The sequence below is a fragment of the Sinocyclocheilus rhinocerous genome, unplaced genomic scaffold (assembly GCF_001515625.1).
Source record: "Sinocyclocheilus rhinocerous isolate Xijiao unplaced genomic scaffold, SAMN03320098_v1.1 scaffold1533, whole genome shotgun sequence".
NCBI classification, from domain to species: domain Eukaryota; kingdom Metazoa; phylum Chordata; class Actinopteri; order Cypriniformes; family Cyprinidae; genus Sinocyclocheilus; species Sinocyclocheilus rhinocerous.
In genome coordinates, this window is record NW_015656115.1 from 350,737 (window position 1) to 367,687 (window position 16,951).

The following is a 16,951-nucleotide window of genomic DNA, read 5'->3' on the forward strand; positions in this document are numbered from 1 at the left end:
TCTTGCTGCCGCGTTCTGGATTAATTGTAAAGGTTTGATAGAACTGTCTGGAAGACCTGCCAAGAGAGCATTGCAATAGTCCAGCCTGGATAGAACAAGAGCTTGAACAAGGAGTTGTGTTGCATGTTCTGAAAGAAAGGGCCTGATCTTCCTAATGTTGTATAAAGCAAATCTGCCGGACCAGGCAGTTTTAACAATGTGGTCTGAGAAATTCAGCTGATCATCAATCATAACTCCAAGGTTTCTGGCTGTTTTTGAAGGAGTTATGGTTGATGAGCCTAACTGGATGGTGAAATTTTGATAAAGTGATGTGTTTGTTGAAACCACAAGCAGTTCTGTCTTAGCCTGGTTGAGTTGAAGGTGATGGTCCGTCTTCCAACAAGAAATGTCTGTTATACATGCTGAGATGCGAGCAGCTATCGTTGGATCATCAGGATGGAATGAGAGGTAGAGTTGAGTGTCATCAGCATAGCAGTGATATGAAAAGCCATGTTTCTGAATGACAGAACCTAGTGATGCCATGTAGACAGAGAAGAGAAGTGGTCCAAGAACTGAGTCCTGAGGCACCCCAGTAGTTAGATGTTGCGACTTGGATACCTCACCTCTCCAAGACACCTTGAAGGACCTATCTGAGAGGTAAGACTCAAACCACTGGAGTGCTATTCCTGAGATGCCCTTTGCCAATAGGGTTGACAGGAGGATCTGGTGGTTAACCGTGTCAAAAGCAGCAGACAGATCCAACAAGATAAGTACTGAAGATTTGGAATCTGCTCTTGACAGTCTTAGGGCTTCAACAACTGAGAGCAAGGCAGTCTCAGTTGAATGTCCACTTCTGAAACCAGACTGGTTGCTGTCAAGGAGGGTGTTCTGTGTGAGAAAGGCAGAGACTTGGTTGAACACAGCTCGTTCAAGTGTTTTTGCAATGAAAGGAAGAAGGGAAACCGGTCTGTAGTTCTCTAAAAGAGATGGGTTAAGGGTGGGTTTCTTAAGTAGTGGGGTTATACAAGAGCTGAGATGCGAGCAGCTATCGTCGGATCATCAGGATGGAATGAGAGGTAGAGTTGAGTGTCATCAGCATAGCCGTGATATGAAAAGCCATGTTTCTGAATGACAGAACCTAGTGATGCCATGTAGACAGAGAAGAGAAGTGGTCCAAGAACTGAGCCCTGAGGCACCCCAGTAGTTAGATGTTGTGACTTGGACACCTCACCTCTCCAAGATACCTTGAAGGACCTATCTGAGAGATAAGACTCAAACCACTGGAGTGTGGTTCCTGAGATGCCCTTTGCCAATAGGGTTGACAGGAGGATCTGGTGGTTAACCGTGTCAAAAGCAGCGGACAGATCCAGCAAGATTAGTATTGAAGATTTGGAATCCGCTCTTGCCAGTCTTAGGGCTTCAACAACTGAGAGCAAGGCAGTCTCGGTTGAATGTCCACTTCTGAAACCAGACTGGTTGCTGTCAAGGAGGTTGTTCTGTGTGAGAAAGGCAGAGACTTGGTTGAACACAGCTCGTTCAAGTGTTTTTGCAATGAAAGGAAGAAGGGAAACCGGTCTGTAGTTCTCTAAAAGAGATGGGTTAAGGGTGGGTTTCTTAAGTAGTGGGGTTATACGAGCCTGTCTAAATGCTGAGGGAAAAACACCAGTGTGAAGGGATGTGTTAATGATGTGAGTGAGTGCAGGTACAACTGCAGGAGAAATGGCTTGAAGGAGATGAGATGGAATAGGATCAAGTGGACAAGTAGTAGGATGATTAGAAAGAATGAGTTTGGAGACTTCTGCCTCAGAGAGTTAAAAGAAGGATGTGAACGAGTGTATGTTTGCTGGTAAGATGTGCTTGACAGATTGTGGTGTGGAAAATTGTACACTGATGGTTTTAATTTTATTAAAGAAGAACGTGACAAAGTCTTCAGCTGTTAGAGTTGATGAAGGAGGTGGAGGAGGAGGACAAAGGAGGGAGGAAAATGTTTTAAAGAGCATGCGAGAGTTAGACGAATTGTTAATTTTGTTATGATAGTAATGTCCTTGTGCTTACCAAACGTTTGTCATGATTGTTGAGCTTGTGGGTTGTTTTCCATGCCAAAAGGTGATAGTCTGTATGTTCTCATGTCTAGATCTGCTTCTCTGGCCTCAGCAGCACCACAGTGGAGGAGGTGTTTGTGGCTCAGCTCACCATGGACTTTCCCGAGGTCAAACGCTACAGAGCCACATTTAAAGACACAATTAAAGGTGCTAACGTCATTTTCATTTTTGAAATGTTTTACTTTTATTACATCACAGCTTATATCTCAGCACTTTTTCATCTGCTTTTACTAAATGTTTGCCATCAATTTTGCCTTAAAGGTTCAGTGCGTTACAAAACATACAACCCACAAGAATTTCATGGTGCAGTTGTGTCAGTTAATTATAGAAAGGTGAGTATTTTATTGACAATTATGAGGAGGGGGGTAAATATAAGAATTTCCAAATGTAGTGTAATGTTTTTAATATACACTACCATTGAAAGTTTGGGGGATAAATATAAGAATTAAAAAATTTTGTATTATGTTTTTAATATACACTACCATTTAAACGTTTGGTGAAGTTTATTCCTGTGATGCATCATTACTCGTCTTCAGTGTCACATGTGAATAAAAGTAATAAAATCTTTCAAAAGAAAATGTTTACTTTTGAATAAAAACACATTTAAATTAAATACTTGCTTAATGTGTAAAAAATAATATGCAGAATAATTGCATAAAGTTTCTACTGTATGCATAGTGTTCTTACAATACAGAATCTGTCATAAAAGTTTTGGTGTTTACATTTCTTTTAGGCCTCAATAAGTGATAGAGAAAAGGAAATGGGAATGTCTTTGGCGACAAGTGGCATGTTGATCAGCGTCTTGCCTTCATGCAGAGTCAGAAGTATATCACATACTTAAAATACTAAAACATTCTTTGTCATTGCTATAATGACAGCATTGCTATTAGTGTTAACATGACTATTTTAGTTTCATTAATATACTTTTGTTGTATTTATTATTTTAAATTATTTTTTATATTTTATTTTAATATTTTCTGTTTTTATTTTAATTTTAGTTAAAGTTTTTGTTTTTATTATTTTTTTAAGATGATTATTTATTTATTTTTTATTTTGTTTTATTTTGTTTCATTTTTAGTCATTTTAGTACTATTAGTAAAGGAAAATTAGAAATGTTCCCTCGGCAACGAAAACAGCAAAGAAATAAAGACACAGGTTTCCTCACTTGTAATGTGGCGCTTTGGTCTACAGGTCTACACAGTGTCAGCATAAGTTTCCAAGATATGAATCCCACAAGGCCCAGCACAGTAAGTGAACATGTTAAACTTATAACAGAGTGATTTTTTCTGTTCTAGATGTTACATTTAGTAATCTTGAATGAAATACTGAGGTAACGATCCTGTTTTCTCTCTAGCATTCATTCAGAGCTGTTAGTGCCAATATCAGAGTTCTAGAGACGCGTACATTCACAGTCTGTTTGGATAAAGACCCACGTAAAACATTTAAGAATGTCCAGAGGTGAGCATTCAGATTATAATGCCTTTCTATACATAAAATATCAACAGTTTTGACCTTTTTTTGCTTTTATTAATGGCCAACATGACCTTTTGTGTGGGTAACACATGTTCCAGAGGAATCATACATGTAATCTTTTGCCCACAGCATTGAAGTTTCTCCATGCTTGGACCCGGGATACTCCCATCAGCCGAGTTCAAAATCTAAGTACAGTTTGGGAGAGGGAGGTGAACCGCTGGGCAAATATGTCAACAAGACCCTCACGCTACCAATCAACACCTTCTGTGGCACTGAGCAATGACTATACGACTCGAATTCATGATATAAGAGCTTGAGTCATGAGACAAACTGAAACCTGATACCTCTCAGAGGCTTTTAGTGTTTTTTGTGTGTGCATTTCCTCTTTTTCTCTCTTTTCTGTTGCCTAAAATACAGTGGTGTGAAAAAGTGTTGGCCCCCTTCCTGATTTCTTTTTTTGCATGTTTGTCACACTTAATTGTTTCAGATCATCAAACAAATTTAAATATTAGTAAAAGATAACAGAAAAACAAAATGAAGACTTTGGAGTGGCCTAGTCAAAGTCCTGACCTGAATCCTATTGAGATGCTGTGGCATGACCTTAAAAAGGCGGTTCATGCTCGAAAACTCTCCAATGTGGCTGAATTACAACAATTCTGCATAGATGAGTGGACCAAAATTCCTCCACAGCGCTGTTACAGACTCATTGCAAGTTATCGCAAATGCTTGATTGCAGTTGTTGCTGCTAAGGGTGGCCCAACCATTTATTAGGTTTAGGGGGCAAACACTTTTTTCACACAGGGCCATGTAGTTTTGGATTTTGTTTTCCCTTAATAATAAAAACCTTCATTTAAAAACTGCATGTTGTGTTTACTTGTGTTATCTTTGACTAATATTTAAATTTGTTTGATGATCTGAAACATTAAAGTGTGACAAACATGCAAAAAAATAAGAAATCAGGAAGGGGGCCAACACTTTTTCACACCACTGTACATGTAACCTCAAGAGGCCATGACTTCCTGCTGAACTGTGAACAGATATGGTGTTCATAGACTATTTGAATGTGTTGAAATGGTGTCTGTGAATTGACCTCGATCTTTGTAAAGCATCCTGCAGTCTGCACATTTTAAAATGTCATGGTTACACTACTTTTTTTACTTTCATGACAATAATGTGTCTGTATGATACTTGGACATGTAATTTAACACTTTTGAAGCACTTAGACTTTCATTTGACACTTGCCATAAACTAACACAATAGAAAATAAAATGCATTGAAGATGATAGCTGCATCCGAAATCACATACTCTCTGAGTAGGTACTTCTTTTGAATAAGTAATTACTTTACGATTGTTAAAAAGTATGTTCAATATAGTATGGAAGTGTGTACTACATTTAGACGTACTACAATCGCCATGTTGTCACTGTCATGTGACCTATGCCATCAGTTGTGTCCCGTAGCTTCATGGGATGTCAAAGTGTCCATCCTATGTTTACTTAAGAATCATCATCTGGGTACTTTTCACCTACTGTTTTATGAATACTTTGAATTCGGACATACTACTCTTTTCACACACTGTTTTTTGGCTACTAGGGAAGTATGCAATTTTGTATGCAGCCTTTGTAAGCATTTAGATTAGAATAGCATGGTACCCTAGTTTTGTCTGCAGTATGCAGTGTATATATATATATATACTGTGTGCAATATGCAAGTATGGAAACCTGTTACATTTGCCAAAATGTGCTGTAGGCTACAACAGAGCACATTATGTGGGATGTTGAATTTCACAATGCAATGCGCCCGCCTTTTATTTACTTGAGCTAACAAACATTTTCTTCTTGACTCATTTTTTGATCAGACTGCCAATAACTGTAAAGTAATATATTGTATAACTCGTTGAATTAAAGGTGCAGCGTAAAGGCTCATGTGACTACTAATTTTATACTGTAAGTTCATCTTCTCACCAACAGGTGGCGTAGTAAACTAGAGTTTGCTCGATACGCTGAGGTCGGCCATTGGTTGTTTGTCAAAGAGAAAGAAAACGTGTTACATCTTACCTGGATACGGTGTGGACATGAAGAGCCAAAGAAAACTTTAATCGACAATATTCTGTCAAGCAAACCATGAGTTTACGGATAGGCTACGTTAGATCTCAGGTAAATAGCAAACGCACAGCAATCTCGTGACGTGTCACAACAGGTGCACGATGATGTTACCTGTACGGAGACTTTGTCGTGTAGACTACTTGCAGACGTTAAAAAGTCTGTCTTTTTTCTTTTTTCTTTAAGCCAGCTCATACGATTTGCAAGATTACAAGAGGCTTTTATGGAAAACATCTGCTTAAACTCTAAGAAGTCTTTCTGGTTTCATTTTGTGAAATTGTGATACACTGACTGCACGCTCTTCCGTGTTTTTTAACATACACTTTTAATTTACGTTCCTCTCATACGATGTTTCGTTTTCTAGAAGTGTCCTATTTTAGGACATCATGGTGAGGGGATGTGTTGTGTACATATGATTTAAATGCAGTTTACTTGATAGTTTTGCTCCATATGGAGCCAGTTAACCCATGTTGCTTGTTATGTTATAAAGTACAATGATAATGTCATGGGAATGAAATACCTCGAAGTACAATTTAAATACAATAGTGCATTGTTTTCTTTGGTGTAAAATAAGTGTTACCCATTAGAAATAATGTAAAATGAAATATAATTTATATCAAAGAGTACTATGGTATTACTATAGTACTGCTATAATAGCATTTAAATACATACAGTAACAAAGGAACAAAATTCTAAAAATTCCACAAAAAGTACCCTGGTACTACCATAATAATGGCATGTTTTTTTTTTGTTTTTGTTTTTTTTTGACGAACTGATACAACCCCCGATATTTGTGATATCACAAATCCCGGAAAATATGCGTTGTAGTCCAAACGAGTCGTTCGTTGTAGTTTTTGAAAAGTGATTTCTGTTAAATAAAATATCTCCTTTTGAAGTGGACTTTGAGCTTTGTAACTTTGCAGATCTTTTTTATGCTCAAACAGCAACATTACACTAAACTAACTAAACACTAACTAAAGTTCAACACTAACTAAAGTTGAAAAAGTGAAAAAGCATAATAGCACCCCTTTAATTGACCTGTAAAGTTGCATATATTTTTTCACTTAATTTAATTTTCTTTTTAATCCACACAGAGTGCTAACTGAAGTCGACAAACATGATGATGAAGGGAGCAATGCAGAAGAGCAAGCAGTGGAATGTGAAGGGAGCCTTGCGGCTGGCGGGCGTCTTTCACTTCCTCCATTCCTGTGGCTCCGGTTGCCTCCTTCCCTTCCTGACCCTCTACTTCCGACACCTGGGTCTCAGCGCCACCATGATTGGTATCATCATGGCGTCCAAGCACCTGCTCGCCCTGGTGTGGCGCCCGTTCTCCAGCATCCTCGCCAGACAGTACGACAAGCGGCGGGCGGTCATAGTGGGCTCTCTGCTCAGCTCGGCATTGGTGGTTTTGACTCTTCTGCTCTTCCCGTCCGCAGGAATCCAAGCTGAAAGTGGACGGTGTAACGCTAGTCAACCTGATGCTGATCCCACTGCCATTCTAGAGAGGACGATGGTCCCATCGCAATCAAACGCTACTGTTTACTCAATAAACCAAACATCTGTAAGTACCGAACACCCTGTTGAAGTTACCACACTTGTAAGCTCCAACTGGTCAGCAAGAGGCCTGAGATCTTTGAAGAAGCCTGAACAGGAAGAAGATCCTCACAGTGAGTTCCTTGGGAGCCTAAAAGTTATGGATGCCCAGCATCAGATGTTCTTTCTGGTTCTCATTGTGATGGGTTTGTGGGAGTTAATGGCCGCCCCGTTGGAGTGGACGGCGGATGATGGACTCTACGAATACTTGGATTTCGTAGACGCCACCGATCGCTATAACGGTGTGACGGTCTGGAAGCCACTTGGAGCCGCTTTTGGCAACTGTATGGTTGGAGTTCTTGTAACCAGCCTGTTTTGTCTTACAGGAACTACATTGGAGTTTTACTCCTACACTGTATTTATGATCCTAACCATCCCTACAGCTGCACTGCTACCTATCTACCTCCGCAAGCGTGAGCGGCCCACTAGTGGAGGCTTTAAGGCACTACAATTAGTGCATGGGAACTCGCAGGCGATACTTTGTGCCACCACTGTCGTTTTGATGGGCATGGTGAGCTCAGCTGTGTCGGATTTCCTCTTATGGCACATGCAGGACTGCGGTGCAACCGAAATCCACATGGGCATCTCTTTAGCCTTGGCGCACTTAAGCCAAACTGGCTTTGCTCCAATTGCTAGCCATCTCTCCCGGTTTCTAAAGTACCACGGTTGGTTGCTAGTACTCGCCGTTGTTAGTTTAGCCCTGCAGTGTCTGTATTATTCCTTCCTGTGGGGCCCGTGGGCTGTAATACCCGCTCAACTACTGGCGGGCTTCAGCACCGGCGCCCTCTGGTGGTCTGTAACATCGCAAAGCGAAGACATCGCCACTCCCGGCACCGAAAAGACCATTTTAAGGCTGTTTGAGGTGCTTTCTCTGGAGTTGGGAGCGGCGTTTGGCAGTCTAGCGGCTGGGTTTGTGGTGCAAAAGTTTGGGGTCCAGGTGCTTTTCCAAGGCACGGCGGTCACTCTGGCTTTGTGGAGCAGCACTCTTGCCGTACTCAAGTGGAAGATTCCTCGGCAGCGCCGGATAAACTACTCACGCCTGCTGGCCACCGACACAGAGATGAGCGAGTCTGAGTCAGACCAGGAGAAAGACTGGCTTGAGACGGCTATGGAAGACGCCAGAGGGAATAACAAGTGGACAGTGGATATATCTTAATCAATGGAAGCAAAGAGTGACTTCTTAACAGAGGGCAAATAAGAGGGAAATAACACTGAAACTGTTCAGTACACTGAAAGGAATTATTTTCTTACTCTGTATTTTTGTCTTGTTTTCCATTACAAAAAAAAGATGCATTTACTATGCAAGTAATGACATAACCAATGACATAAGTTTTGTTTTCTAATATAATGTATCAAAATGTAGCAAGTTTATGATTAAAAAAGAAATATATTTGTCAGTGGAGTAAGAAAAATAACTTTGAAGTCAAAGGGAAAGATTATTTTTTTCTTAACCTATTGATACCCTATTTTTAAATTATTATTATTATTATTTATTTATTTTTTTTCAGAAAACAACTCAATATCTTGTCATTATACTTCTCAAGATATTAAGTCTTGTTTTCTGGGGGGAAAAAAGTATGTTTATACTTAAAGCAAGAAATAATATGTCAGAGGGGTAAGAAAAATAAACATAATTTAAAAGGAATTATTTTTCTTACCCCATTGACGCCACATTTATGACTTAATATCTGATGTCATTTTCATTCTCAAGTAAATGTATCTTGATTTAGTTTTTGAAATATTTGTAATAAAATCAGACAAAAAACTAAGTAAGGACATCTTTTATTTTTCATCAAAATTTCCATCATGGATGAAGTTATATGAGTTAATTACTCTCTCAAGACAGATAAATCTCTATTTGGGATTATTTAAGGCTTTGAGAGAATCATTACAGCTCCAATACAGTATACTTGAATATCCCAAAATGTACATCATCTGTTTTTTTGTGAAGATTTATTGTTTTACAGGCCAGCTTTTTCATAAACTGATGGACTATGACTGGAGATGAGCTAATCTGGTTTGTTTGCTTACAGTAAGCATGTCTTCTCTGCCACACAAGCAAATAGTGCCTATTGTTTCTAACATCTTCACACCCTTTCTTTACCACTCATTGTTATGTTTTGCAAATATTTGTGATCTGAAGCTGAGCGTCAGTTGCCTGTTATGCAGAGACTTTGTTTTTTATTTATTGTGCATGAGGCACTCACATTTTCCACAATTAAGTGTCAGTAGCACAGGGGTTTATTGAAGATAATCATAATAAAAGTATCTAATTTCCAATTTAAAGTATTGGGAACACTTGGCTTAGAAATGAAGTTTGCCAAACCTGTATTGAGAAAAAAAAAGCTTCCCAAACTTGTTCTTGAGTAAATTTTCCTGTACAGCTTGTAGAGCAGTTTGTAGAGTGGCATGTCTGTGACTGACAACTCTTTAAAAAAACAGAGAGGGAGATGGGAATAAATATCCTTAACCTTTCATTGTTTGAAAACAAAAAATATCTATTAAATAATTTCATCTTTCAACAAATGCATGAAGTCAAGTGTTCGTAATTTTGTCTAAATGTAACAAGTGGTGTACTTTGACCCAGCGTTAATTGTTTTATGGCATTATTATGTAATCAACGAGTGTGAATTTGCCATGTTGACATTTCATGGCATAGCAATGTGTCAGTGTTGATGTGGTTTCCTTTAAATCAGAATTAAAGCTCAAATCTAGCAGCATTGACCCCAGGGTCAGACCACATAGCTAAAAGTGCTTTCTCCTCAAAGGGTTGCTTCAGAAGCATAATCTATCAATGCAACCAGGCTGTTAATGGTTCAGCAAGATGCCTTCAAATTATAACACTTCCTTAAGATGAAACCCAACCCACACAAACATTTTCTGTAGGCCTCATTCATGGTGCAAACATACTGTGTGTTTAACTTTTATGTCCTGACTGTTAACTGGGATAAACCACTTGTCTTACAGTTCAAATTAATTTAAGCACATGCTTGTGTTATCATAGAGGAAAGGCTGTAGCGCTGAAAGTGTTTTCTAATGAAACAGTGCATTAATGTCACAGTGTCTGTCTGCTTTTTCCTTTTTTGAATATGAACATTACAAAGGCATCGAGTTCACTGACCCAAAGATTGAGAGCGATTCACATTTTAAAGGTAAATACTAATTATAATTTGCTTTGGTTAAATGTATAACCTTTGACTTTCCACAAATATTCGAACTAACAGAAAACATCCCAAGAAAATATGTAAATATTTAATTTATATGATTTTACATAAATTTGCACCTCTACTAAGTAACAGTATTTTTCAAAGGCTTTTCTTCAAGTGGTATTTTGTATTTTGCTTTCCAAGTGATAATGTTAATTGTAGCTAAAAATTAATGGGATTTTAAAAATTGTATTATTATTATTCAATTAGTATTTTAAACCATGAACCAATTTATGTATGACAAGCATTTTATGTATTTATTTTATTAATTGTTTTGGTAACATTTCGACCAAAAGTTCTGACAGTTAACACTATAGTTGTTAAGCACTTGAAATCAAAAAGCATACACACTTTCTGTGTGTCCATATTACTTTTTTATAACCTCCTGGGACGCAGGAATAGACTTTTGTCCTCTGTAGTGGACATTATATTTTAGTGAATTTCTCTGAGACTGTGCATGCCATAGTTTTAAGTCTGGATGTCCTGTAAAGAGCACATTCAGGGCTTTTCAGAGATACCAAATGATTGGAAGTTTCACCATGACCACTCCCTCTCCTTGGTCTTTAAAAAAAAAAAAAGCTAACAATTTAGTTACCAAATGTAACACTCTTATGGAAATATGATAATATTTTGTGCTTATTTAAATCTGACTAATTTTTAAACTCTTTGTCATAAAAAAAAACATCTCAGGAAAATGTTATGGGGTTTTAAATCAAAATATGACTTTTTGTTACGAAACAGGACATCAATTTCATACATGTCCACTGTAGAGGACACAAGGTTTATTGTTTATTGGCACAATAAATGAATAGGGAAAGAAATTATTTCAATATTCCTATGAAATATTACACTGAACAAAATTATAAACGCAACACTTTTGTTTTTGCCCCCATTTTTCATGAGCTGAACTCAAAGATCTAAGACTTTTTCTATGTACACAAAAGGCCTATTTCTCTCAAATATTGTTCACAAATCTGTCTAAATCTGTGTTAGTGAGCACTTCTCCTGATATTATTCTTAAAATGTTGCCAATTATTACTCCCATTATTACACTTATTTTTTCATAACATGTTGCCCCAAGAACACATTAATATGCAAATTAGATACAGTGTATAGATACATTGTATACAATGGGAAAACCCTCTTATGGCCATTTTACACACATACTGCATAAAGCAAAATGGTATATCAAATAATTCTGTTATATCTTTCATAACATAATTGAGAATCATCTTTAGTCCTGGTGTCCTCTACAGAGGACATAGCATAACATGAATAAAATATCGGTCACTTTATTTTAAGGTTCATTTCTCGCTATTAAGAAACCATTAACTATGACTTTTGCCTCAATAAACTCCTAATTTGCTGCTTAATAATAGTTAGTAAGGTAGTTGTGAAGTTGACTTGGGTAGAATTAGGAATGTAGAATATGGTCATGCAGAATATGTGCTTTATAAGAACTAACAAACAGCCAATATGTTAATAATAGGCATGCTAATAAGCAACCAGTTAACAAAGTGCTACCAAAATAACATTTTTCAAAATTTTTTTTTTTCCTTTTTTTTTTTTCCTTATGCTCTAAACATAATGACAATACACTAAATTCACAAAACTTTTTTTTTTCTAGGCCTAAAAAATGTGTGCATGTTTAATAGCACATATTTATCACATTTTCTAAGCTTAAACGGTGAAGTCTCTATCAAAAAAAATTTTTCGTCATTTTTGTCATAAGGGTAGCCTACATTTGATCTTTTAAAAAATGTAATTTCGGAAGGAAAACAGAGATTTTTATGGAATAAAATCGCTGTCAAAAATAATCGTACGTAATTCTTAACTTAATGTCACTTTTCCCGTTATTCACAGGGTGGCGCTTTCAGGTAATGGGAGAATACTTGTGTTGAGCATCAATAATGTGTCACACACTCACTCACAGCGTCGGCAGCAGGTGCCGGCGCGCGCATCTCCGTGTGCATCACCGACGACATGGAGTCAAAAACCTCCATCAGTCAAACTGCGCTTTAATTCACCGGTCGAAGAGCAAAGCAGCGGCATTCTGATCCAGCGCAAACTTCAAGTGTGTTGTGGAGCTTGAAAGCATGGAGAAAGGACGCAGCACCCCGAAACTGTACGGATCCCTGGATCAAACAGAGCTCTGCGGAGACGCAGTCAAACAAGGTGATGAAATTAATTTATCTCTGCATGCTTTTATGAATGTTGAGTGCTTTCTCGTGGCATACTTGACTTCAGTTTGACGTATGCATGAAAGATGTTACTTTTACATTGATGCAGTTCTCTTTAACATCAAGTCGCTTAGAAATTAAGTTATTTATAGTGTCGCTAATTCAGTCCATAGTTACAGAAGCAACGTATGTGACGGGTCTATTTAAATGAATTCATGTTTTGAGGGTGCAACTGACGATGTATTTTTTTTATAAGTAGGCTAACTATTTTAAACAGTTATGAAACATACATTATATGCTTTCACGATTTTTCTTACAGTAGCCTATATTTAGTGAATAGCCTATTAAGTGGGTGTTCAAAAAATAGCCCAGTTACTTTTTCTTTCTTTTTTCTTCCTCTTTTTTTTTCTTTTTTTTTTACCTGAAGTGTAGGCTACTAACAAGCCATTATTTGTCCCTCATTTAACAGTAGGCTACATTTAAAGTTATTTTTCCTGTCAGGTTCCAGTATCTCTTTCACACCAGGAAGCAGCTATTTGCTCCTCCCTGCTTTCTTCTAATGATCTGACAAAGGAAATACAATTATATTTTCATCATTATACAGATTCTGACAGCAGGGTGGAAAGAGCTGTCGGCTGCCATTACTGATATTAAGCTACTAAAGAAATTCCAACAAACAGACCTTGTGATACCTGAACAAATGTAGTTTTGTGTGTTTTTGCGACTTCAGAGCCCGAGGAATTTACTGTCGTAATTATAGTGTATAGCTGTACACGTGTATTTATTGCTGCCGTAAAGAAATACCCTTTTTGCGGAATTTCGTTCCCGCGCAGCAAACTGTTTTGTTTTTCCCCATTCATCAAACTTACATATTCCAGAACAGACGTTAGTGTGGAGTGTGGGAAAGAGAAACCATTTGCCTTATTAGAAGTAGGGGAGAGCGGGGCACAAAGTAACACTTTTTGACTTTCTCAGTTTGTGTAAATCCACATGGGGTTCAGAGTATAATTTTTTTATCCACAGTAATTTCACACTTGTCTAGCACAAATATGTCGCTTTGTTTCATGATTACAGTGTATACGTTTTTCTTTATTTACTCTCAAAAATTGGAAGTGAAATGTGACAACATGCCCCATGGGGGGGTACATTGTAACAGCTGAGGGGCACGTTGTAACATGATAATTTGCAGATTTGTCTCATTTTAAATGAGTAATAAAAACTGAGATGAAAAATTTACTTAAGCCAGAAATATAATTTTACTATGGTAAAATAAATGTTCAGTGATATCTTCAAAAGACTTTTGAATTTTGGCGCACTTTTTTTCTCTATATAATGTTGATATAGTAACTAGTAAATGCTGTAAATTTGGTTATGCTAGCATGTGAGGAAATATTTAAACCACATGTGTTACAACTTACCCCGCGTTACTCTGTGCCCCGCGCTCCCCTATACCATCAGAACGATTTTGAAACTGATATTTCAAGGTAAAAAAAAAAAAACACTGAAACTCTATAAATACTTTGTTTGTGATGCCCAAATTTTTCTTCTCACTTTAGTTGTAATGAAGACAACAGACATTTGATCTTCTATTACTTTCAAGGATTAGGCTACTGGTTGGTTAGTCAAGCATAATGTGTTTACTCAAGGTGTGTTCAGTTTATTTAACTAAAGACCATGAGATTTGGAGTGATTATTAGTGATGGAGGATTAAAACGATCTTAAATGAAAATTCTTTGTAAACCCATATGACTTTCTTGAGTGATACACAATAGGAAACATTTTGAAGAATTGTGTAGTCCCTCTTTTTCTGACTGAGGCATTCAAACTTACAAAAGGTGGTACATGCAACTCTTAGCTTTGTGTGAAAAAAATAATTTTTGAATCCAGTTATGTACTGACAATCTTCGCCAGTCACTGAGTTTAAATTAAAGAACTGAACAGTCAGATATGTAAAATATATAAGCTGATTTGTTGGAGAGATTCAACTTAATTGTGTCCCACATAAAAGAGAACATCTTTAACAGATGGGGTCCCTAATGTGTGGCGATGCCAAGAATACGTTCTGTTAACATCCCATCATTATAATTTTCATCACGAGGCACAATATGGCAAGACGTTAAATTTGGATCATGCAATTAAAACTGTTACAGAATCACTCAGCTTCATTAACTGAAAGAATTCAGTTCTCATGACAGTGTGCAGCAGCAAACAGCCATGCAAATGGTTAAATCGGAGTGCCGCGCTCTAGAGATTTTTATGCAAAGTGACTGAGCAAATTGAAAACTGTCTTTGTGATTCAGCTTTTCTGCATGATATAACGGAATATCGCTGTAAATTAAATAAGAGAAGTCAGAGGAGGTTCATCGCAGATGGACGAGTTTGTTAAAGGCTTTCAGTTTAATCTAATGTGGTCTGGGGAGTCTCAACCGTCGTGCACAGCTTATGTAAGACATTCTGTTGTGATTCTCACAAAACAAACACAAATCCCCTTAATTAAAGGAATAGTTCACAAAAAAAGAAGATTTGCTTAAATTTACTCACCCTCAGGCTGTCCAAGATGTGCAAATTTGTTTCTTCATCAGAACAGATTTGGAGAAATGTATCATTGCATCACTTGCTCACCAATGGATCCTCTGCAGTGAATGGGTGCCGTCAGAATGAGAGACCAAACAGCTGATAAAAAACATCACAATAATCCACAAGTAATCCACACCACTCAAGTTCATCATTTAACGTCTTGTGAAGAGAAAAGCTGTGTGTTTGTAATAAACAAATCCATCAAGCTGTTTTTAACTTCAAACCATTACTTCTGTGTAAAATACAAGCCTTCTATCCATAATAATACTTTCTCCAGTAAAAAAACAAAAGTCATCTCGGTGCAATTTTATAACAAGATGAAACACCAGCGCTGATTTTGCAACAAACAAACGCACTTCGCTCCAGGCAGAATCCTGCAAATCCACTTCGCATCGATCGCACACTCAGGCATGTGTCAGCTACAAAAGAGTTTTGACTTTACAGCTGAAAAACCTCAGATCAAGTCTGAAATGTGCTTTCTAGACAAGAGTGTTTCAGAGCAAAGCCTGAACTTTAACCCATATTGAAAATCTGCGGTTCACAGCAGTTCACTAGTACTTCTCATTAAATCTGATAGAACTTGACAGACTCTGAAAAGTGTATGAAACTCCTCCAATTCTTTGGCACAATGATCTAACTAGAATCAGTTCTATGGATGCAATGACTTTAGTGGTTAGAGATTCACCTTTCTGAAGACATAAATACAAATAAGACATATAAAGTGCTGTTTTCCTCACATCTCTCGGGTTTTGCTATAACAAGGCCGCAGTGCATGTTTCGTAGTACTTTGATGCTGCTTGTGCAACGTGTGCGCAGGCAGAAGAGACGTGGTTTAAATGCTATCTAAACACTTGGGGTTGGTTTGAATGACCCGTAGTAAATTATGCCACAGTACCTCCTTGCATCTTTAAATTGCCACTAAAGGTAATTGCATATAAATAATGACAAACAGGTTTCCTGATTACTTCCCTCCTTTCCACACTGGTTGGACAAACAGATCGTTTTGAAGTGTTTATAGTGTTTTACGGAAACTTTTGATGTTCCATGCTGTAGTTCATGTGGTAAAATGCAATCAAATGCTTTGTGTGTGTGTTGTCGTACTGCATGAGCTGGTGTAGGAGACGCTCCAGGCATTGTGACTGAAACTGTGAAGACTGATTGACACTGTGAGATAGCTTTAGATCCCAACGCCTCCTCTGTTCCAACAGGAATGACGTAGATTTACAATCTCCAGGTTTAAGGGATACTCAAGCGCAGGAGATGTGCCAACCTGATCTGTTATTGTCACATTAATGTTTTAAAGGCTGTTGATCCACTTACTATCATCATTTACAATGTATTGTTTAAAGGGTTAGTTCACCCAAAAATGAAAATTAGCCCATAAATTACTCACCCTCAAGTCATCCTAGGTGTATATGACTTTCTTTTTTCAGACGAATCCAGTCGGAGTTATATTAAAAATTGTCTTTGATCTTTCAAGCTGTTTCATGGCACTCAGCGGGTGTTGCATGCATCAGTCGAAAAGAAGTTAAATAAAAAGCGCCTATCCATAAAAAAAAAGTGTCTCACATGGCTCCGGGGGGTGAACAAAGGCCTTCTGTAGCGAATCGATGCGTTTTTGTAAGAAAAAATATCCATATTCAAAACATAATCATTCCTTTAATGTAGCTTGCGCCAACAGTTGTACACGGAAGCAGCTCTGGGCAGATGACGTATGAGGTCAGCGTTGCGCATGCGCC

The 16,951-nt window shown here is 37.7% G+C and overlaps 3 protein-coding genes across 6 annotated transcripts in view; all 3 read left to right on the top strand.

Annotated features, from left to right (window-relative positions):
- LOC107719336 (phosphoinositide 3-kinase regulatory subunit 6-like) overlaps nucleotides 1–3,964 on the top strand; it is a 19,720-nt gene extending 15,756 nt beyond the window's left edge. Inside the window, exons 15-20 of the mRNA XM_016526733.1 lie at nucleotides 2,114–2,228; nucleotides 2,343–2,413; nucleotides 2,815–2,905; nucleotides 3,273–3,328; nucleotides 3,436–3,539; nucleotides 3,684–3,964. Of these exons, the coding sequence (XP_016382219.1) occupies nucleotides 2,114–2,228; nucleotides 2,343–2,413; nucleotides 2,815–2,905; nucleotides 3,273–3,328; nucleotides 3,436–3,539; nucleotides 3,684–3,837 (591 nt within the window). The 3' untranslated portion in view covers nucleotides 3,838–3,964. The remainder of the gene's footprint in view (nucleotides 1–2,113; nucleotides 2,229–2,342; nucleotides 2,414–2,814; nucleotides 2,906–3,272; nucleotides 3,329–3,435; nucleotides 3,540–3,683) is intronic.
- A 1,526-nt stretch (nucleotides 3,965–5,490) lies between these two features.
- LOC107719337 (major facilitator superfamily domain-containing protein 6-like) lies at nucleotides 5,491–8,607 on the top strand. 4 transcript variants are annotated; one of them, XM_016526734.1, is made up of 2 exons: nucleotides 5,491–5,710; nucleotides 6,751–8,607. In XM_016526734.1, the coding sequence occupies exon 2, from the start codon at nucleotides 6,774–6,776 to the stop codon at nucleotides 8,403–8,405; it is 1,632 nt and encodes a 543-aa protein (XP_016382220.1). In that variant the 5' UTR covers nucleotides 5,491–5,710; nucleotides 6,751–6,773; the 3' UTR covers nucleotides 8,406–8,607. The 4 variants fall into 4 exon arrangements, with proteins under 4 accessions (XP_016382220.1, XP_016382221.1, XP_016382222.1 ...); XM_016526735.1 differs by lacking the exon at nucleotides 5,491–5,710 and adding an exon at nucleotides 5,717–5,753; XM_016526736.1 differs by lacking the exon at nucleotides 5,491–5,710 and adding an exon at nucleotides 5,843–5,908.
- Nucleotides 8,608–12,399: 3,792 nt separating this feature from the next.
- LOC107719339 (uncharacterized protein C16orf45 homolog) overlaps nucleotides 12,400–16,951 on the top strand; it is a 19,626-nt gene continuing 15,074 nt past the window's right edge. Inside the window, exon 1 of the mRNA XM_016526738.1 lies at nucleotides 12,400–12,630. Coding sequence (XP_016382224.1) covers nucleotides 12,552–12,630 — 79 coding nt within the window. The 5' untranslated portion in view covers nucleotides 12,400–12,551. The remainder of the gene's footprint in view (nucleotides 12,631–16,951) is intronic.